This window comes from Leguminivora glycinivorella, chromosome 11 (assembly GCF_023078275.1).
Source record: "Leguminivora glycinivorella isolate SPB_JAAS2020 chromosome 11, LegGlyc_1.1, whole genome shotgun sequence".
Lineage (NCBI taxonomy): Eukaryota > Metazoa > Arthropoda > Insecta > Lepidoptera > Tortricidae > Leguminivora > Leguminivora glycinivorella.
This window is the reverse complement of record NC_062981.1, coordinates 12,738,114-12,761,297: the sequence shown is the minus strand read 5'-3', so window position 1 is coordinate 12,761,297 and position 23,184 is coordinate 12,738,114. Positions and strand designations below refer to the sequence as shown.

Genomic DNA, 23,184 nt, shown 5'->3' with positions numbered 1-23,184 from the left:
CACCATCTGTACTGAAATAGTACATTACGAAAAAAGGAAGTACGAAACGAGTGGCGATAAATTAAAACACGACCGAAGGGAGTGTTTTAAATCGACACGAGTTACGAATTTTCTTTTTGCACGTGTATCGTAATGGACTATTTCAGTACAGATGGTGTTTTTAGGGTTCCGTACCTCAAAAGGAAAAAACGGAACCCTTATAGGATCACTTTGTTGTCCGTCTGTCCGTCCGTCCGTCTGTCAAGACCCTTTTTCTCAGGAACGCGTGGAGGTATGAAGCTGAAATTTATATCAATTACTCAGGTCTACTGTCCCTTGAAGCTGTGAAAAAATCAAACTTCTAAGCCAACGCAATCAAAAGATACAGCCGTTTATGCCGCAAATTTTCGACACTTGCAAGGGAATCAAAACCTACAGGGTGCTTCCCGTGAACTCAGAATCTTGAAATTTGGTACGAAGCAACGTCTTATAGCATAGATAAAGGAAAAATTACGAAAACCATAAATTTTTAGTTACATCACATAATATATTTTTTTTTAATAATTTTAATCTTACTACCCATTTCCTCATAAACGCGTAGAGGTATTAAATTGAAATTCATACCAAATACTCAGGTCTATAATACCTTTAAGCTGTAACAAAATCAAACTTCTATGTCAACGCAATCAAAAGAAACAGCAATTTAAGCTGCATATTTTGAAACTCGCAAGTACTCGCAAGGGAATCAAAACCTAAAGGGTACTTCCAGTCGACCTAGAATCTTGAAATTTGGCATGAAGCAACGTTTTATAGCACACATAAAGGAAAAATTCCGAAAACCTTAAATTTTTAGTTACATTACAAAATATATATTTTTTAATAAATATAAACTTATATGACTCGATTGTCGTAATGAACGATCTTAAACCTGTACTAATCTCCGCGAGACATCGTGATAGTAGCTTTCCTAGACATCGTGACGGTTTTCATGGAAATATTAAAAAACTGAAATCAGGGATACAAAAGTGGGGGGAAAGAGGGGAAACATTGACACCTCGGCGTGTTTCTACTTCCATATTTTCTTATAAACCTACATGCCAAGTTTCATGCTTTCTGCCAGCAGGGACTGTACCCTCATACTAATTAGCCGTTTCCGCCCTGCACTATAATGAGTATATTTTTATAATTATTATTTTAAGTAACTAACAAGAGTCCAATGTCTAGGAACCAATAGTTCTTACAGTGAAAAAAATCCCAGGCTCTGCTTTGACAACTATTCCTCAAGATTTGGTGCGTAAGGTCAATCACTGGTTTTTTACGAAAAAACTATTCCATCTGGCGTACCTTTTTTTTACGAAAGCGACTGCATGTAACTAGGCATTGGAATTAGTCCGGTTTCCTCACGATGTTTTCCTTCACCGAAAAGCGACTGGCAAACATCAAATGACATTTCGCACATACGTTCAGAAAAACTTAGTGGTAGGTACGAGCCGGGTTCGAACCCGCGACCTCCGGATCGAAAGTCGCACACTCTTACCGCTAGACCACCAGTGCTTCGATTAGTTTATATGCCATAGGATATATTTATATAAATCGCTCTTGCGTATTCGAGTGATAAGAGGCATATAAGTATATAACAAAATTTTATTTTTAGAAGTAGGCCCTCTGGTTACTAACAGTATCATGAAACAATCCTGGGATCAGGCGGTGTATGACCTCGTATTCGTCCCTCAAAGTTGTGGAATCGTTCGACATCGGCATCTGAAAAGTAATCCGAGCCTCAATTATTTTGCCATGGCTACGAATAGTGTCGACTTTCAATTCCATCAATAACCTATATTTAACGCTGGTGGTCCCCTTTTGTTTCCGGGGAAAATGGAAATCGATATCTTATTCAATTGAAGCATAGCCTTGCAGCGTCTGTTTAATAGCCTCGAGTCTCGACTGCGGGTGCGGATGTTATAAAGTGTTGAAGCTGATCGCGACAAAATGCCCTTTCCTTTGCCTGTCTTGTATTTTATTGTATCTAGATTTTTGCCTGTAGCTAGGCGAGTTACCACGAAGTGAACTAATTACCATCATGTTTAAGTTTAGTCTCATAATATTCTCATTCTAATAACAGAAATGTCAAAACGGATCAACGGCTTCTTAAACATTAGACGAGCATTTCTTTTTTTTTTCGCCACTTTTATAAAATGTGATATTTTTCAAAAAAAATTATGGTATTTCTACTCAGAATCACTAGCTTTTTCAATCCTAGTAGTTATAAAAATTGTCCCATACGATTTTTTCTTATTTTGTTACCACTTTCCGTACATGTTGTGTGGGGTACCTAACAAAAGAGGAAAGTAACCAAAATGTATGGAAATTCTGGGACTTTTTTGCCTCCTAGTGAGATTGAAAGTAGGTATACTCGTGATTCTGAGTACAATTGAACTATAATTCCCTAAAAAAATCAAAATAAAAAAAATGGCAAAAAAAAAAGAAATGCTCAGACTATGACTGTTATTTCTAATTGAGTGCCATATATGAACACGCACGCCTGGAGTTGTTTTGATTTATTAAAAGTTAAATTTGACAAAATCTGCGCGTCGTCGATGTAACTATGCTTTTTTGACAAGTTAGGTACTTACATTAGTGTAGCACGACAGCTGATGAAGGATAGATTCTGGATTATCTGCTAATGTTAGCCGACGGGTGGGCACACGCATAGATGGGCTGGGACCTGCAAGAAGAACCCTGTCTAAAATACTTTTCTAAGATTATTTTTTTATAAAACTATGAAAACCTTTTCATTAAGGCCTAAACTATAAATTAACTAAAACTATATGCGGTCATATCAAAACACACACGCCTCGTACTCGTATTGCTCAAAATGTTTAAAATTACTTAGCATTTCCTTCAACCGTTAAACACGACACGAGGACGTAGGTACATAGTAATAGGTACATATATGTAGTAGGTAATAGTCAACCAATTGGAACCCTAGCCCACTGTAGAACTATGTCATATAGTGACGTTATAAATCAGATTGTAAGAAATCTATGGAAATCTCAACTGCTTGCCATTTTGACATGGTTGTAGAGTGGCCTAGGGTTTCAATTGGTTGACTGTACCTACGCGCGGTAAAAAATGCTAAGCGGTTAAAAGGTTAGCGATTTGTTTTATGGGGGTTTCAATACATTATAAGACGCATGTTGAATGAGTACTTGATGGTGTATGTACCTAATTAATGTCTTATTCGTATTTATTTAAATGTATAACAAGGAGATACGATTGTCAGCGATGCACAATAGGTAGCTACTTGTAATAACCTGTTTCACTCATATTCATGAGTCCCGTCTCCATAAGAAACGCAAACCAGAGGTCTGCGTCTTCCAAGTTGTCTAAAGTTCCTCTGGTGTGCGAGCTAATGCCCGCTGGCGGACTGTTATCGGCGAAACATTTGCTGACGGATATTCCTTTATCTTCTTGATCTGTAAATAACGTTTTCTAAAGATTCCAATATTGAACCACGAGAGTTATTAAAAATAAAACTAAGTACTTAATTATATCAATTTAAGCATTTACAATTCAAAATCATGATTTGAAGATTGTGTGAATTACTTTGCACTCTTGCGGATAAAATGCAACTTTCTCATCCGTTTTGGAAGAATTAATCGTTATTTGTTATACAAGGGGGCAAAGTTGTATTTTAACGCCGAGTGTGGAATTGAAAAATGAGCAAGTGAAAGGATTCTATAGTTGAACCACGAGCGAAGCGAGTGGTTCGAGAATAGAATCCTGAACTTGCGAGTTTTTTAACACACGAGAAGTAAAATACATTTGCACCCGAGTGTAACACAAAACTTTTCCCCTCACTATAGCGAGGAAACTACAACGCAAAAAAATGCGTTTATCACTGTTTCCAGTAGTTCCACAGGTGGTAAATCATCTTAATTACTAGATTCACCTACTTTTATCAATTTTAAAGTAGTTAATTTGACTTTATTCAAGGTCAAATTACTTTACCCACTAGTGGATAAAATGCGTTTTTACCCGCTGGTATTAAAGGACAAAACGCGTGTTTCCGAGCTAGTGAGGGGAAAATAATCCTTTACCAGTTGGAGTGGTGAAAAAAAAAATCGCTATTGAGTACCTATATAGGCTGTTACCAAATTAGTCACAGATATTTTAAGGGACGTTAATTAACATCAAAACAATTAACTTTCACTAGAAATTAAAACTAACTTTTCATATGATTTTTTTATTTTCATTTCCTTAGCAAAAGAAATATTTTAATTTATTTTCTAAATAACCATCCCCTATAATGTAATTTTCTGTCAGGATGTTTAAAATTGTCTCTCGTGTAACGTTAACAGTGTCTAGATAGATCTCATTTAATTATTTTATTAACATGGTGTTTCAACATAGCGCATTTGTTTCCTAGTTTTCTCCAAAAAACATAACAATAGTTAATCTGAATGAATCTTGAGGGTTGCGAGGGTTTCAAGGCACGAAGGTTAAACAAAATTTGCCACCAAGTGAAACACAAAATTTTTCACCACACTCCAACACTATGAAAATATGAACTGTAACTAAAACATCAAACTAAATCAAATCCATCAATTTATTAAACGTTTATGATTCAAAGTCATCATTTATACGTGAATTCTTACAGTCTGCTTTGAACATCAACTTAAAATTTGTATGAAATTACTTTGCACTCTTGTGGATAAGGTAACTGTACACTATTCCGGGATAGTAAAATGTGGTACATTATTCCGGGATACTTTGGTTTTTGTCGCAAACTAAGGAAACTATCAGTAAAATCATAATTCAATGCAGTATTTTATAAACTATAGATCATATAGAACCGAAAAAGTCAATTTTCGAATATGTATCATATATTTTGAAGCCGTGAGGTACCTCCAAACGCGTCAGTCGCAACCACGCAGTGGTTTCTATGGGCGTGTTTGACGGTGAGCTTAACGCGGCAGCGGAACTTCTTAAGGGTTTACTGTGATGCGGGTAAGTTTATTTATATTAAATTTGTATCATAATGGTCTTATAGTTATTAAAAAACATTTATATCATCTTTTCAAAATAATTTAAAGCATATTTTAATTAAAATACCCGCTCCCGGAATAATGTACACCATTTTGACGCGGTGTACATAATTGCGGGAGTATCACGGAATAACGGAAACACAGTCTACAATGTTTTTATGTGTTATTACTATTTGCGGTGAAGTATATTTATATATTTGATGTAAATATATTGAGTAAAGATTTCAGATTTATAGTGACATAATTACGGCACATATATGTTTTAGATTTTAGTCTCATAATTGAGTACGAAATGTATACTCGTTGAGTAATACGTGCGAAATATTGGAGTGTGGCATCGACATTAAATTTGTTTTATTTCATAAAATTAAAGCACAAAGGTTACTTATTTCGATGTTTTGAGTATAATTGTTATATGTATAATCTTCCAATGTACTAAGAATAAAATCTTGTTTGTCTTTTAATATAGCCTTCGTTTTGACTGCCGTAATTAAGTACACGACTTTATATGAGTGTATCTTATTCCGGTATGCCCATATAAAGTATATTAAAATATAAAAACACAAAATAAGGTATAGAGACCCGACTATTATTATGTTTTTAAACTTCCTTAGCTAAAAATCTTTATACCGCACATTGGTTTGTCCGTCAGTCAGTCTGTCCGTCTACAATTTAGCTCAATCATTATTAGTACTAGAAAGCTATATAAATATAAAATAGTACAAATTCGTCGGACAGTCAATCTGTGTAAGAACGGCCTATAATATTTATTGAGTACTATTTATTTATATATACATACTTGAATAACGTATCACCACCATATATGTATACGGTGTAGCTCAGTGATCACCAGTAACAAAAAACTGAAATTTTCACGAGTACCTTGCAATTTTTATAACCGGCAATAGGTTCTGGATTGAAATTAAATTTTGAAAAAATAAACCCCGACATTGTGAAGTGTTTTTCATCAAACATGGCTAAGAACACTCTCGACTAATTCAGCACTAATCTAAATCGGTTCATCCATTCATAAGCAATGCCTTAGACAGACAGACAGTAAAACTTATAACACCCTGTCATTATATCATACAATCGTTATACCGTAAAATATCATGTTTCCCATCCCACCCCAACCCATCAAATCATTGCCAATTATAAAAAATACACTCTGTATAAGCATCTATTAAAACGGGGTCCATATTGGCTCATATAAAATTATTTGTTATAAAATTATTGTTTATACCGATTTGTGCTCCGAATGATCATTTCTCATAATTTTACTTATCATAATTTTGTTTCATTATTATCTATAGTACTACTATCACTGTTCATAATAATAATTTAGTCGAAAATTTTTAATCATACATTTTATACAAATAATTAATAACATTCATAATTTTGTGTTTAAGAAAATCATTCATCATAAAATTATTTAAAAAGTTTTGGGGAAGTTCTATGAAAAACTTGTGCCATTTATAGAAGCGCGCTCGAAGCTTTTACAGTGACATATACAATCTACATTAAAAATTCTTTTCTGGTTCGCTCACGGTCAACCTAACACGCTCCTCCTCGCTACGCTCGTCGTCGCACCTAACTGGACTGTCACATGTGATGTCTGTTCTGTTAACAATAATATAACGATAAATTATATTACTCGCAATCGTTATGATCAATAAGTATATAAACATAAACATTAGTATAAAACGTATTTATGATGAATGACATTATGAACATAAGTCATTCGAAGTTACGTTAGTTATTAACATAAAATTGTTATAAATAATGATCGTTATAATGTAAAATTGTATGAGAAACATTTTCGGACTACCAAAAATCTATATAACAATTTTATATGAACTTTGGCGCACCCATTAAAACGATATGTGCATTTATATATTTATGTAAACAACATTTTTAATTCATTTTCTTACATTATGCTTAAAGAACGTCGACTTTAAAGGTATCCCGTAATTACGTACAACGACTCCCGGAATTGAAGCCATACCAAAATTGTATCCCGGAATAATGGGCAAACTAAGGGTTAAGTAAAACAACGGTAATTTCTATAAATTAGAAGTTACGATGGAAAATAGTGTCTTAAATCCATCGTAGAAGACTTATCCTTAAAATAAAATAATTAACACGACTAGAAACTTCGCATTTTTTTTACAATCCTCACTCAAAGTAGGAAACGTCTTAAGTTCCCGTAATATGGGACAGTTACCTTAAAATGCAATTTTGCTATCTGTTTTCGAACAGCAAAGTAACCCTTTACCAGTTAGCGTGGTGAAAAACCTATGATCTTTCATACATACATATTTAATATAGTCCAGGAGCGGAGTACTATCAGCCGTAAAAATATCCGTGACTAATTTAATTTGTTAACACCATATATATAGGTAGGTCCCCCCACTTTTTGGTTTGATTTGGTTTAACCATACGAGGAGAGGGGGGGGGCCTTAAGGACATACCCGGGTCTGTTTCATCATCTTTTGGCACTCACCGGTTTTGGCTTTATCTTTCTGGTCAGGCTCGGTTATTATTAGTTCGGGGGCCGCGCCAAAAGTATCCGGAAAAGTAACAGACTTTGATGACTTTGTGCTGTCGTATGCCGCTGTAATATTAAAAAAAAACTAATTATATGATATAGGTCTTTATTTCGGGTTCGAATCACGGTAAGGGCATTTGTGTCGCTTAACTTCAAACTTGGGTAAATCCATTCTGCTATAAGGTTGATTATCTTTCAGATCAATAGGTATTATATTTTTTACGTCATAAACAGTGATCGGGGATTTGGATGCCACTGGGGGCAATGACCTCAAACATTATGCTAGTATGGAATGGATATGCCGCATATGTGTTATCTATCATTTACTCACAAAGTAAGTAAGTATTATTATTCCTTTATTTATCTTCCTTCTTAAGTTAGGTTTTGTACAATATAATACAAGTAAATTAAAAAAAAAACACTTACAAAACAATATAAAACATATAAACACATTATAAAAAACCTAACCTAGGGTGCCGCCAGCAGCGGGGCAGGGCCCAAGCTGCCGGTGGTTAGGGCTGCAGAGAGAGGAACCGTCGGACTATCCGCGCCGTGTCCAAGATCACCGCCTTCTGCATCTGGCCCTTGATCCATCCACCTAGCGAGAGTCTCTTAAGGTGTTGGTCGAGACTCTTCGCTATGAGACCGTTCGCTGAAACGACTATCGGAACAATGATCGTTGAATCAACATCCCACATGGCGGTTATCTCGTGAGCCAAGTCTAGGTACAGTATTTATTATTACTTATCTGCCGTGATCCTGATCTAGTAACAGTTCTGTCAGCATCTGTTTTTCTGCGCCCAAAGGTTGATTTCAGTTGCTCACTGTCCTTCTTTCTGCTGTCGCTGAACCATAAAAGATGAAAAAATCAAGACTGATAAGTATTAGAAATAAAAGCAAAATTATAGTCATTTCTTTTACAAGGGGGCAAAGTTGTTCTTCAACCACATGTGCCAATATAGTTACCCGAGCAAGCGGAAGATTCCAATTTTGAACTAACTGCGAGCACAGCGAGTGGTTTGTAAACTTAAATCTTGAGCGTTGCGAAGGTTTCAAGGAAAGAAGGTTAAACAAATTCTGTCGATGAGTGAAACACAACAACAATATTTTCACCACACGAGGACAACACTAACTGTAAAACATGAAATTAAATCAAATCCATCAGTTTATTAAATAGTTACGATTTTTCCAATTGTTGTGGTAAAAAATATAGTTTTGAGGTTGGTTCCAGAGTAAAAAATAAATTGATCTGTATTCTGCCGTAGAATTTTATTTAAATAAATACCACGATTTATAGGGATATTTTATCAATAGGTGGGTAATTAGGTATGTCAATCAGAAAAATAAGAGCTTGCTGTTATCTTACTCTTATACCAAAATACAAGAGCGATCCTAAATATGCATTGGCCAAACTTTTTCATAAAGTTGGTCGACTCAAGTTCGTCACTAGCCGCAAAAGTTTGATATTTTTTAGTTTTTATACTGGTAAAATTAAATAAGAAGATAAGAAGGGAGAAGCTGTACCCACCTAGGCGAGTTTTAAATACTTAGTAGGTTGAAACAGACTTTTTTGTTCTTTGACCTCTCGAATGCCTTCCAATCGGCGTTCCAGGGGTTAATCAAATTATGAGAACCACCTACTGAAATCAAATCGGCATCTTTCGTTTTTACTCCAATTAAGGCGTAGGTACCTAATTCAGATTTGTCAGAGAGATGCACATAACTTGTGAGCTCCAGTCCTCTGGCTGCGGCTATCGTGATCGTGTTCAAAAATTTGTAGACCCCTGAGGGCGTACCGTAAGTGTATGTCGGATGTGCGATCATGCGCGGATCCAGGGGGGGGGGGGTCATGGGGGTCATGAGCCCCCCCTGGAGCCTAGGTTGGCCATACAAATAGACCACGTGACCCCCCCTCTGGGGCCTGTGCTTTTACCACGTGACCCCCCCCTGGGCACGAAGCTGGATCCGCGCTTGAAGATATCCTATATATTAAAGGCGCCATCTTTGACATTTAATTTTGCTTTTGATCCTTCCTACACCCGATATAACGGATTGGATATTCTGAAAACGCTCTAAAGGTGCAGTTACACGGGCAAAACAATTGCCAGCAATTCACATACCATTGCCGCGTTTGCTCCATAGTTAGTTGGTGCGTATTGAACAAACGCGGCAATGGTATGTGAATTGCTGGCAATTGTTTTGCCCGTGTAACAGCACCGTAAGTGTGGAAGGGAGGTATGCGTCGGATGTGGCTCGCGCGGCGGCTTTCCGGTAGGCATTCTGTTTTGGAATAAAACGTCTTACTTCTTTTGTTCGATGCACGACAGGTTCGTGCCTGCTGAAGAATCCTGTGACCGCTTGTAGATGGAGTAGAGGCTGGCGTCCATCTCCTGACTGTTCATTCGCTCCTTTCGGTAGACGGATGACTCGCTCTGCAAACACAGTAGGCTAATAGTTGAAAGTTCATTGTATTGACAACGTATGTTACGTAGGGGCGCTATTTGTCACGAATACAGTTATTGATTTGCCCAGCAGCAGGTGTGGCACATATATAATTGTCGCGAGACTATATCGCTGCGAGATACACCATGCGTCCTTGTGTCAGTAATTAAATTAAATAATTTTTAATAAAAAAAAACCGTCGCCTTTCGGGTTTTGGTGAAAGCTATTTGCGAATGTTGGATTATGTAGAAATGTGTAAGTATTTTTTAAAACTGCTTTTAATGCTTTAATTATTAGATGGCAACACAAATGAATATACGACGTATAACGTTAAGGTTTGAGGAGTTTCCTCAATTCCTCATGAATCCGATTATATTATAAGAAATCGAAGCTTGACAAACTTTGACTTGAAAACTCAATATGCTTAACAAACATAACTAAATAAATGTCACTGTTCTGAACTTAAATGCATGCTTTTCTTACAAAAATACCAAAGTCACTATGAGTGTGCAGTTCAGATTTGAGGAGTTTGGTTCTGGCCATCATCAGCAGTTCCACTGCACCAAATGTCACTGTTCTGGACGAAAGTGCATGCTGTTCTTATAAAAATACCAAAGTCACTATAAGCGTGCCGTTCAGATTTGAGGAGTTCGGTTCTGACCATCATCAGCAATTACACTGCACCAAATGTCACTGTTCTGGACGAAAGTGCATGCTGTTCTTATAAAAATACCAAAGTCACTATAAGCGTGCCGTTCAGATTTGAAGAGTTCCGTTCTGGCCATCATCAGCAGTTCCACTGCACCAAATGTCACTGTTCCGTACCTAAATGCATGCTGTTCCTTTAAAAACACAAAAATCACCATATGTATGCCTTTCAGATTCGAGGAGTTCCCTCGATTTCTCCAGGATCCCATCATCAGAACTGGGTTCTGAGAAAAATGGGACCAATCTGTATGCATATACATTCAATCAAAAAAAAATTTCTAAATCGGTCCAGTAACGACGGAGATATCGAGGAACAAACAAAAAAAAAAAACAAAAAAAAACATACAGACGACTTGATAACTGGGTGGCTAGCCGAATGGCACAATCGCTCACGAAACGCTCACGAAACGAAGCGCTAGTAGATATCTATCTCTATCGCGCTTGCGTATTGGCGCGACAGAGCCAGCGGCGTATCGCTTTCGTTTGGCGTCGGAGAAATGCCATTCGGCTACGGGGCCTGTCCTTCTTGAGAGATATGAGGCGACGGTTAAAAATAACGTGTGGTATATGTATGCTAAGGAGAGATACTGTCGCAGGACAGGATACGTAGCCGAATGGCACAAACGTTCACGAAACGAAACGCTCATAGACATCTAACTCTATCGCTCTTGCGTATTGGCGCGACAGAGTCAGACTACATTTCTGCGGCGTTTCGTATCGTAGAAATGCCATTCGGCGACGGGGCCTGGCCTGTGCTAGCCCTGTAATAGAACAAAATAGGCGCAAAAAAAAAATATGTTTAGGGCATGCAGCCAAAATGTTTCCTAGACTCCGGAGTGTCTTGATAATGCGTTGAACCCTCGTAAATAGTTAGTAGCTTTCTTAATGGTCGTTTCCCATTAGCCAACGCTGCAATAATTATAATGAGATAATTGGGGAAAAATAAGCAAAGCAGATTTTTTACTTTTGCTCATCAAAAGATAGATAGCGCTGAATATTTCCACCAAAAAGCTACACTTCCATTGGTCATTTTAGTGGTATCTACGTAAGTAATATAAAATTAAACTGCATCGTCAAATGCTAAAATATACGGTGATCGGTAAGGTCAGTGTGGAGAAGACCGTCTACCCGGAAAGACCGTCTATTGACTATAACTTTTTTGTTTATATATCTACGCCTCTCACACCTCTGGAGGTATAGCAGTTTTTCATCCTTAATCCATTGGTCTTCAATACATATCCCTAGGACGAACACTAGTTAACAATAAACTTGTTTCTCGTTTCGAACTCGAACATCAAGTTCAACATGGTTCCGCAAAAAAATAAAATAAAATAGAAGCAGTCGGAATATTTGTATATCATGTATGTAACGCAGTCATTTAATAACCGTTATTTCTGACTAGTACTATTATTCTACTCAAAACGCGCTCAATTTCTAGTTTTATGTTCTGAAATATGTAACTTAGAAATTGTGCCTAGTCAGAAAGTCCGGCATAAAAGAGAAAGGCAAGACCGGCATATGATAAACAAGGAGTTGCCAACCTTTTTTAGGCTTTATTGGAAATAAGTCGAGTCTAAACAATATCAATATATAGGTACGTTTTTGGCTTATGATAGTTGTACCTTTTTTGATTTTAACTTCGAAATACAGTTTTGATAATGATTCGTATGGTGTTACTAAAAAGTATTAAGTAAAAATAAAATATATGTGACATGTGATATGTGAAGAATGATAAGAGGTGAACTGCATTATTCATCATCATATTTAAGTTGGTAGAATTATCGTAAGCTCTAACCGATTTTTATTATTTTTGTTTAAGTATATTTAGATTGTGCAACATGCGGTGACAAATATTTCAAAAGAGAGTAGGGTTTCAAGTTGGTTATTATTTTTATAATCAGCATTACCCAACAGGGACCGTATGGGTACCCTTTAAAACGGTTTTGACACTTTTGACCGACTATTTTACGGCTACCCGACCGTTAATTGACATTGCTGGATGTCACTTTGACAAAAAGTCGTCATGGGTGTCGTCAATAGGTTTTCGGGGGTGGTAGCTCAGGTAGGTGGTAACTCTGGTAGTAACTATAGAAAAACCAAGCATTGCTAAGAAATGTTACCAAACCAATTCACGACATCTTAATATCCTATTACCTTTTCCTAATAAAAAAGTTTCAAAAACAGATAAGTAGTTGGATTTATATGAGATGAGTCTGTAATATCGTGACTAAATTGTATCGCAGGTGTTCGTTGTAAAAACAGTATTATGCAATATCTGGACCTGGGTGGCTAGCCGAATGGCACAATCGCTCACGAAACGCTTACGAAACGAAGCGCTAGTAGATATCTATCTCTATCGCGCTTGCGTATTGGCGCGACAGAGCCAGCGGCGTATCGCTTTCGTTTGGCGTCGGAGAAATGCCATTCGGCTACGGGGCCTGAAAAGAAAAGGTTATGAACCCCATCTACGGGACTTATGCCGGTCTTGCCTTATAAATAGAAAAATGCTTATATGTTCAAAATTTTAACATTATTTTATTAATTATCTAGCACATTCTGCCCTGTTATTACGTAAAATAACAATGATCATGATTTTGGAACCTAGTCTCATATGAAATTACGCGACAACAAGCTACCTAATTTTGATACAGTTTACTAAAGTTGGTAAGATTAATAAGGTAGGTAAATGCGTCACTTGATGTACCTAAGTAAATGTGTGTAAATGAGTATTTGAAAGATATCCTTTTTCTTTAGCACTATTACCTACAGCCTATGTTTATTGACCCATTGAAAGCTTTTTAATGACAACTACAGCTAAGCCGTTTTAGAGTTCTCGAAAACAGCAACAATTCGGTTTCGTAATATACCTACAAGAGAGCTTGAATGAGGTGACTAAAGTTTTCCGTATGTTATTTTTATTCGAATTTCTACGAGGCCATGTCACTAATGCCTTGAGTTAAATAGTGTTCCCAAGAATGTAGTACTTGCACTATAATTCCTTAGCGTAAGCACAGTATAATAAAGAGTACTATCGTACAGTATGGCCACTCCCGCTCCCCGCTGAAAGTGCCGCCCACCCCCTCTCGGTTACCTCACAGTTACCGCCTGTCAAAAACGCGACCAGTCGACCTGGCATATCTCACTCATACAAGCATGGCACGCGTTCACCTACATAAGCTAAGAATGTGTGCTAGGAACGCGCCTCTGTCATATATTTGATCGCCAGTGTCCGAGATGTGGCGTAAGTATCAAGAAACCGCGGAGAGTGCTGCCTCGGCCGTCGGTATAATCTTTATTAATAGGTACACTTGTTTGCTATATTACTAGGGTTAAGTTAGGCCCACTTGTATGTCGGGACGTTATTTAGAGTGTCATTCTTCAAAATGCTTGAACACTGCTGGCTTGAAATTATAAAAAAAACTTCTGTTTTAATAAACTGGAATGGTTCTTATACAGGTACTACCATGTTAGTTAACGTATTATGATAGCCTTATGATTGTTTTGTGAATGTTTATCTTAGTCATGTCCAGCATAATATAATTAAATATTAAAGGTACAGTCATTACGAACTAGGGTTGTAAATAGAAAAAAAACCAAATGTTTTTTTTTCAGAATTATGAAAAAAAAACATGAAAAAAAACCGAGCACCTTGGTTTTTTTTCTAAATATGGTTTTTTTTCAGATGAACAAATAATACGACAATAACGGTTTTTCGTGAGTTGTAACGTGTTTCAATAACAATAACGTACATTTTAATTCAGTATACAAACGTTTATTGGGGAATCCCCGATGCGGCGTATAGCGTGGAGAGGCGGTGGTGTTGCCAACAGTAAATAGTGATAACTACAAACTACAGATTTCATTTGATTAAATTCGTTTAATAGTTAACATTAAGTCTAAAAAACCGTATAAAAGTATTAACTACTTTGCAAATTTTGAGATTTCGTACTTTAGAAAAAAAACATACTCCAGAAAAAAAACTGTTTTTTTTCACGGTTTTTTTTCATGTTTTTTTTCAAGCCAGAATAAAAACCGTTTTTTTACAACCCTATTACGAACACCCTTGTAGGTAATTATTCACGATGAATTATATAATACTAGCTTTTTCCCGCGGCTTCGCTCGCGTTAGAAAGAGATAAATAGTAGCCTATGTCACTCTCCATCCCTTCAACTATCTCCACTTAAAAAATCACGACAATTCGTCGCTCCGTTTTGCCGTGAAGGACGGACAAACAAACAGACACACACACTTTCCCATTTATAATATTAGTATGGATTAAAGTTCCATAATTAGATACCTATCTACTACTAATTAAATGTATCAAGTTGTAACAGAACTTACTCCGTGTAACCAACCAAGTATCAGCTCTAATTTGAGTTAAATTCGTACCTGGGTAAAACGAGAAACGTCTTTAAGTGCAGATTAACGTCGTCCCGAGTTCCTCTGCATATTCATACTAATATTATGAAAACCACGGTCTAGACGTCTGGGACTTGTCTGAAAGGACCTTTTTAGTTGGCGGTGAAAGGATTCAGGAAATGAAAAACGACCGGGTCTGGCCGATGACAAGGGGCATAAGATAGACTGCCTCTAATGGATACCGCACTCGTGGAGTTTAATAAAATAAATTATGATCATTTTTGTTGAATGTAAAGTTTCATTAACCAAGACAATGAGTAATTTACGCACTGTACGATTGTCCTCCCATTTTGTGCTACTGCTAACCCATACGCCCATAGGGTCGTTTTCGACCCACTGCTGGAAACACGCTACTACTCAATTTTAACTATAAAACTCCCGTGAGACTCAAACATATTTAAAAATATAAGGTTATATCGACTTAACACGTGACTAACTCGCTCAAAATATTTTTTCCCCTCACTAGCTCGGAAACACGTGTTTTGTCCTTTAACACCAGCAGGTAAAAACGCATTTTATCCACTGGTGGGTAATAGTTATTTGTTATACAAGGGAGCAAAGTTGTATTTTAACGCCGAGTGTGAAATTGAAAAACGAGCAAGTGAAAGGATTCTATAGTTGAACCACGAGCGAAGCGAGTGGTTCGAGAATAGAATCCTGAACTTGCGAGTTTTTTAACACACGAGAAGTAAAATACATTTGCACCCGAGTGTAACACAAAACTTTTCCCCTCACTATAGCGAGGAAACTACAACGCAAAAAATGCGTATTATCACTACTTCCAGTAGTTCCACAGGTGGTAAATCATCTTTATTACTAGATTCACCTACTTTTATCAATTTTAAAGCAGTTATTTTTACTTTATTCAAGGTCAAATTACTTTACCCACTAGTGGATAAAATGCGTTTTTACCCGCTGGTATTAAAGGACAAAACACGTGTTTCCGAGCTAGTGAGGGGAAAAGTAATTTGACTTGAATAAAGTCAAATTAACTGCTTTAAAATTGATAAAAGTAGGTGAATCTAGTAATAAAGATGATTTTCCCCTCACTAGCTCGGAAACACGTGTTTTGTCCTTTAATACCAGCGGGTAAAAACGTATTTTATCCACTTGTGGGTAAAGTAATTTGACCTTGAATAAAGTTGCTTTAAAATTGATAAAAGTAGGTGAATCTAGTAATAAAGATGATTTACCACCTGTGGATCTACTGGAAGCAGTGATAAACGCATTTTTTGCGTTGTAGTTTCCTCGCTATAGTGAGGGGAAAAATTTTGTGTTAATTACACTAAGGTGATGCAAATGTATTTTACTTCTCGTGTGTTAAAAAACTCGCAAGTTCAGGATTCTATTCTCTAACCACTCGCTTCGCTCGTGGTTCAACTATAGAATCCTTAAAATACAACTTTGCCCCCTTGTATAACAAATATCTATTAAATACGCTACTACTCATTAAAATATGTAGGAGAATGAGGTTGTCGCCTCAAAAAATATGGAAAGAATATATGTATGTGTTGGGCACACATGGGCTAATCACGACACGGTGTCGTTCTGCCTCTACGAATTCTACGATGGATTTTCGCTACATACGGGGAAATCCATGTTATCGGCTACGGCGTAGCGCTACGACCGTAGCTCGGCGGTGAATGAGTTATTTTATTTCATACCATAAAAGAAGCGTTTTCAAGATGCGATGCGACAATGTGATATCGAATGTACGTACTCGGTCTAAAATAAATGTTCGTGTAGTTTCTGGGGCCCATTTCTAGATAGATTATTAGTGTAATAATATTACTTTGTTGTCACAGAAATCTACGCGATTTGACCGTTCGTGAACTAATAATATTAGTTTAATATCGTTCGAGAAATGGGCCTTGATGGACACCTTGTGGGCCATCTTGTGAGCATTCATCTGTATATTCAAAGTACCTAGTTTCTTGAGAGAGTTCTCGTAAACTCGTATCGACTTTTGCATACTCGTAATTCAATTTAGAAAGAAATGTAAAATAGCGGTAGATGGAATACAATGTAGGGATAATCAGCCAAGTTATTACCTCTAGAGATGGTACTACGAGTACGTAACGATAGGGCAAATGTATGTGTTGAGAATAATGATAAATGATAATACTTAAGTATTAATTAGGTAGGTTTCAAATCCTTGAATACTAACAAAGGTTTGGAGGCAGCCGAACATTTCTCAAATGTTCTAATAAGTAAGGTGCTGTGGGGTAATTTCGAAAGTCACATAAAAATCACCACTATTTCCATCATATCACGATTCCCCTTTCGAAATTACCCATCCGAGCATTTCTGTAATTGGAAATTACCCCACTGCACCTTACATATAGTATTAAGTTTTTGTAACGCTTGCAATATATTTTGACAGATCTCGATTATCGTGTGTGTCGTTTCTTATAGATACTTAATATGTACGAGTAGGTACGTGTAGAAATGTTTAAGTTAGTTACAAATGTAATTATTAAAAACTAGCTTTTGACCGCGGCTTCGCTCGCGTTAAATTCAGAAATTGTGGAATGCTCCATACGAACTTCCACTTCCCATTTTAGAGAAGTGGGGGTTTAGAAAGAGACAAAAAGTAGCCTATGTGACTTTCCATCCTTTCAATTATCTCCACTTAAAAAAATGACGTGAATTCGTCGCCCCATTTTGCCGTGCAAGACGGACAGACAGACACACACACTTTCACATTTATAATATTACTATGGATTACTGTTTAATACTTATTTTCAGAGCGTGCGACTATAATTATTTTCTGCCTGAGCTTGTTAACTTATTTTAGACGACTGAAGATTTACGGGCATCTGATTAGCATTTCGCCAGCATTGTCCTGGTTTCTTAAGATAGGTAAGCCGTCCAACTTATATTAACTTCAGACGCTGTCGTTAAATAAAATCTTTAGAATAACAGGAGTGGCTAGCCGAATGGCACAATCGCTCACGAAACGCTCACGAAATATCTACTAGCGCTTCGTTTCGTGAGCGTTTCGTGAGCGATTGTGCCATTCGGCTAGCCACCCAGGAGTGTGTTATTAAAAATGCTTACCAAGCATGGAAACTTTGAGTGATTATTTAAGTTTTATTTTTAGTACCTAGTTCGTCCCGAATTGAGCATGTAGGTATCCAAAAAAAGCACAGATTAATAATAAGTTACTAATGAAAAAAGCAACTACTACCGCGACTATCGGCTTTTGATTTCCAACTCCATCCGATCAGTTTATACTTAACCTTTAATGTTTAAGTCTCTGGTGGTTCAAATTAAAACATAGAAATGATGGGACGAGCCCTTAGCCATCAGCCGTGTGAAGTCCAATAAGTATAAAAACTACTAGTCGAGTATAAAAACTTCCCTTGCTCGTTCGAAGAAGCCCATTTAAATAGTTATCATAATTGTGTCGCTTAACTTCAAAACTGGGTAAATCTATTCTGCTATAAGGTTGATTATCTTTCAGATCATATTATATTTTTATACATTCAACCTTAAAGCAGAATGGATTTACCCAGGTTTGAAGTTAAGCAACACAATTGTTCTTGTAACTGGTCTTTTCTTTGTATAAACCGGAGCTTTAAGTCTCAAGTAAGTACCATGACTCAAAAAAATATACTAGTTACGTTACATTATCACACGCGACCTAATTAGCCTACCTAGTAGTTTAGTAGCCTAAGGCCCATTTAGACGGTACGAGAACTCGCATACGAGTTTTATTATATTGCGGTTTTTGACGGCTGTGCAAAATTGTATGTAACCTCAACAGCCCGCAATATAACTAAAATCGCATGCGAGTTCGCACGCCGTCTAAATCAGGTCTAAGGCTGGTTAATATAGGCAGATTGTCTACACTCCGCGGGAATCTCCGGCATCGTATTATGCAGAAAACAACATAGACCGGTCTAGTATGCATAAAAGGAGTTTGTTTTCTTATCTTCGTCATATGAACCATATTTTTTATGTCCTAGACATAAAAGGCCCCTTGTTTGTTCATGCAACCGAGCAGCGACGCGCCAAACGAAATAAAAAAATACTTGAATGATGATACAAAAAAGATGACGATTACACGGTTGACGACTTAGATTGACTATAGAATTGAGGCTATACTTTTACTATACATATATTATACTCTTAAATGCTTATTACTCATTATAGATACATATGAGGCAGCATTAATACAAGAAAGTAGTAATTATGCGACGTCCATATTATATCGAACATTAAAAGGCTACCACACGTATTTTGAGCGTCGACGGAGCGATATGGAAATAGCATTAGGTACTGCGCAGTTGCGCCAACGTTGAGTCGATCAGCAGCCATAGAGTTGACCAAACGTCAACGTTCGGGCGGTGTTACGCCGTTTTCACATTATCCGATCCGATATCGGATGTCGGAAGGATTTCCATAGAAAAAATCCAAGATGGCGTCTGTAATGTATGGGATAACGGTCCGACTTCCGATATCGGATCGGGTAATGTGAAAACGCACTTAGTGTGAGGTGGTTCAGGTGGTTTTAAATTTTGTAGGCCAACTAATAGAATGAGACCTACTTAACCTACTTAGGTGGGAAGCATGGCTATTTTTTAAACAAAAGCGCTTCACTGGCCAGGCAGCCTGACGTACTTATACTCGATAACTTACTGAGGAATCGGTGAGTATCGTGAGCATGTCAGGCCCTCTAACGAATGTTCGCATCCCTTGGCGAAGGTTGCTCTCTACGAGCAGCGAACATTCGGAGTCTAATGCGAATTCGCTCTTGTACTTCTCTTCTGGCAGACTCTGGCAATAAAAAAATAAAAAACAAAAATATAGCAGAAGCACTGCGGAAAAATAAAACAAAACAAGAAGTTCGGGAAAAACAAATTGGCGATAAAACCATCTTAACTATTTGAAGCCTTTTTTACCTGCTTTTTAATTTTGCAACGACTGTGAAGGAGTAGCGATGATTGTCACAACACAAATACATATAATCTTGTAGACACTAATGCTAGCAGCGACTGTAGAAACTAATTTAACATCATGAGATTTAACATACTCGTAGCACAGCCTACAAAATGAGGGCTGCACCAGTCGTGGTGAAAATGAATACGTGGGGACCATACTGCGAAGACCAAAGATCGTGAAATGATGCCCATCTTTCTCAGCCGCCTATGACTTAAATGGAATAGAAGAGAAAGATGCCCGATATTTGCGAACTTCAGTCTTTGGTAGGCCTTCTGATAACGCCACTATGACGCCACCATCTCCGTTACATACCATGATGATCTCATTAAGGATGCCGTTGATGATGATGCGTCCAGAAAGCAGCACGTGTAGCGTGGATGGCTGCGGAATTGGCTCGAATGACATGCGCTTCTCGTATTCACTATTGCGGACTCTGAAATCATCCATACTAATATTATAAATGGGAAAGTGTGTGTGTCTATTTGTTTGTCCGTCTTTCACGGCAAAACGGAGCGACAAATTGTCGTGATTTTTGAAGTGGAGATACTTGAAGGGATGGAAAGTGACATAGGCTACTTTTTGTCTCTTTCTAAAAGCTAGTAATATCATAAAACTTTCAATGCAATGCGAGCCGTAGAAAACTTAAAAGGTTTGAGCCTGTAGCAAAGTGTGATGTCGTTGACTTTCCGTATCGTGTCGTATAGTTACTTTCTATGACGACCGGTCTGGCCTAGTCGTTACTAAGCCGATGGTCCTAGATTCGAATACCGGTATCCTCGCCACACAGCGTCAAGGATTGTATTCTTAGGGTCGGTTGCAACAAACAGTCCGTTACTGAATTTAGCGTTCATTAATTTTGTTGCATGGGAATTTCCATAGACTGCTGCTGCGGACTGTTGATATGTCTGCTAACTGTGGTTTCATACTGGCCCATAGTTAGTGACATTGGTCTTGATTAGAGATTTTTAGCGTCGCACATCGGAGCGGCGAGCGGGCCCGCATTTGTGTAATAAAGCGTTTAGCGATCGTAATCTAAAATTGCGAGTTCAAAAGAAACCATGAGGCTGATTCCGACTCCGTTTTGTATAGAGTTTTGATATTATGCTGCATGCAACTCGAAGTGAAATATTTGGATGCAATTTTTCACATTACTTCGGTGCATACGTACCTGCATAAGTACCTGCCTGATGGTAAGAAATTGTAGAAACTCCCAACTGGCCGTAACTAACTGAGGAGTGTCTGTGTGTGTATGGTTGTGTTTGTACTATGGACATCACAGATCACAGAGAAATAAGTCCTTTTGAAAAGACGCTCCATGTAACATAAATTACAGTCTGGCCAAAAAGGGTAAAAATTAAAAAGTGCCTACCTTATAGTGTTGTCCCTTTCAAACCAATAAGTGTAATAAAACGGAACGACACTACGATGTAGCCATTTTTAGGGTTCCGTGTGAAATTTAATTTGTACTCTTTTTTTCCAGTCTGTAGATAACTCACGTTTTGCGTAGAATTTGTCTCGCAGCTAACGCGTTCTTGTCACGGCACGTGGTCAGGATCAAATATGGCCGCCGTCCGCGCAGTTTCAGCATCAAAGCGCTTATGAGGTTCATGTTACAGAGGCGCACCTTGCCGTCGCATATGAATGCCTCTTCGCGACCTGTATGTTTGTTATTATTTTGTAAACAATTAAATATATGAAAAGGGGGATAAACGAAAACGAGTATATTATTATTAATTTAACCCCTCGAAAAAAAATCTGACCAGAATTTTATTATATGACTAATTAATTACACACCATGTTGAGGAATTTACGGCACTTATTTTTTTCATAGTAGCTATATTGAAGTGTCTCAGATTAACAGCGACCTCTTGACACTGTTTATATTACATATATTACGGTCAGGGTCTCAATATTTTGTTTCCGTTTGATCATGATCAGCATAGCCATTTATCGCCACTCGTTTCGGATTTACTATTTTACACACTTGTATCGTAATTTGCTATTTACGCTATGAAATTATTCCTTTTTAATGTTTCCCTCATATTTTTCCAAATATTTTACGTTACAAGAATCTTGGAAAATAGATACGTTTTTGCACGTGTTGATGTTTACTTTAATCAGGGCAGTTTTAACGTATTTGTTGAAGAAACATGAACAAACATTTATTACGAATGTTACAAAACATGGTACCTTTACTGGAATACGTTTTGAATCGCATACGCTTGATATTTTTGTAGAGTGTAACTAATTTTGATATTAACTTTTACATTATTTAAAAAGTATGAAAAATAACATTTGTAATTTTTTAGATAGCCACCGAAAAAAAAATGTTTTACGGTACAGCGGGGCAAATCTCGACTGGTGGTCAAATGTAACTGGTCCATGTTTTACAAAGTTTGCATTATTAAATAGAGTGTCCACCGGTGATACATGGTAGGCGTGTTCAGTAGATATATGCAGAACTCAACATCATAGTGTAATAATGGAAAAAATGTATTAGTTACAATTGACGTAGTTGTGATCGCTTCGCTGGCTAAGTTTGTTCGCATGTTGTCTAATTATTGCCAAATAAAATGACTAGATGACGTTGGTGGACTAGGAAAATGTCACATCCGTTTCGTTGTTCATTAATATAATATACTTAGTGATAATAAACCTATATGTTGAGCTCAAATACGTTCAACAAAACGCAATCATTGTGCCAACAGATGTGACATCCATGTCACATCACAAATGTCATTGTATGATTTATTGAATATTCATAATATGGATATTAAATTATTTTAGAATCGCAGCAGCAATGCGAGTAGAGATACAGAATTAATAACTGTATAAATTAATAATTGTATGACCAATGACCTCATACATAAATTTACCAGTTTAGGTGACAGAAGGCGAATCCAATTTGTAAACATTAAATGTGCTAAGGAAAAGAATCTTTCCGATTTTCAACGGGACACGGCTGAAGGGGCGAGCTGGTTTCGACTGCGCCCATGCATCTCAATTGTCCAGAAAGTTCATTCGAAGATCATTTTGCTTATAATAATCTGAGTAATCACAGTGAACGGTTTGACAGTATTTCAGCTAACATG

General features: G+C 37.2%; 1 protein-coding gene across 1 annotated transcript in view; it reads right to left on the bottom strand.

Moving 5' to 3' along the window:
- The window catches only part of LOC125231347, a 47,409-nt gene that overhangs the window by 2,220 nt on the left and 22,005 nt on the right, over positions 1 to 23,184 (bottom strand). Inside the window, exons 10-18 of the mRNA XM_048136793.1 lie at positions 21,589 to 21,748; positions 20,405 to 20,525; positions 19,790 to 19,927; positions 9,880 to 10,007; positions 8,320 to 8,420; positions 7,531 to 7,641; positions 3,294 to 3,455; positions 2,613 to 2,704; positions 1,657 to 1,740 (exon numbers count right to left, since the gene is read on the bottom strand). Coding sequence (XP_047992750.1) covers positions 1,657 to 1,740; positions 2,613 to 2,704; positions 3,294 to 3,455; positions 7,531 to 7,641; positions 8,320 to 8,420; positions 9,880 to 10,007; positions 19,790 to 19,927; positions 20,405 to 20,525; positions 21,589 to 21,748 — 1,097 coding nt within the window. The remainder of the gene's footprint in view (positions 1 to 1,656; positions 1,741 to 2,612; positions 2,705 to 3,293; positions 3,456 to 7,530; positions 7,642 to 8,319; positions 8,421 to 9,879; positions 10,008 to 19,789; positions 19,928 to 20,404; positions 20,526 to 21,588; positions 21,749 to 23,184) is intronic.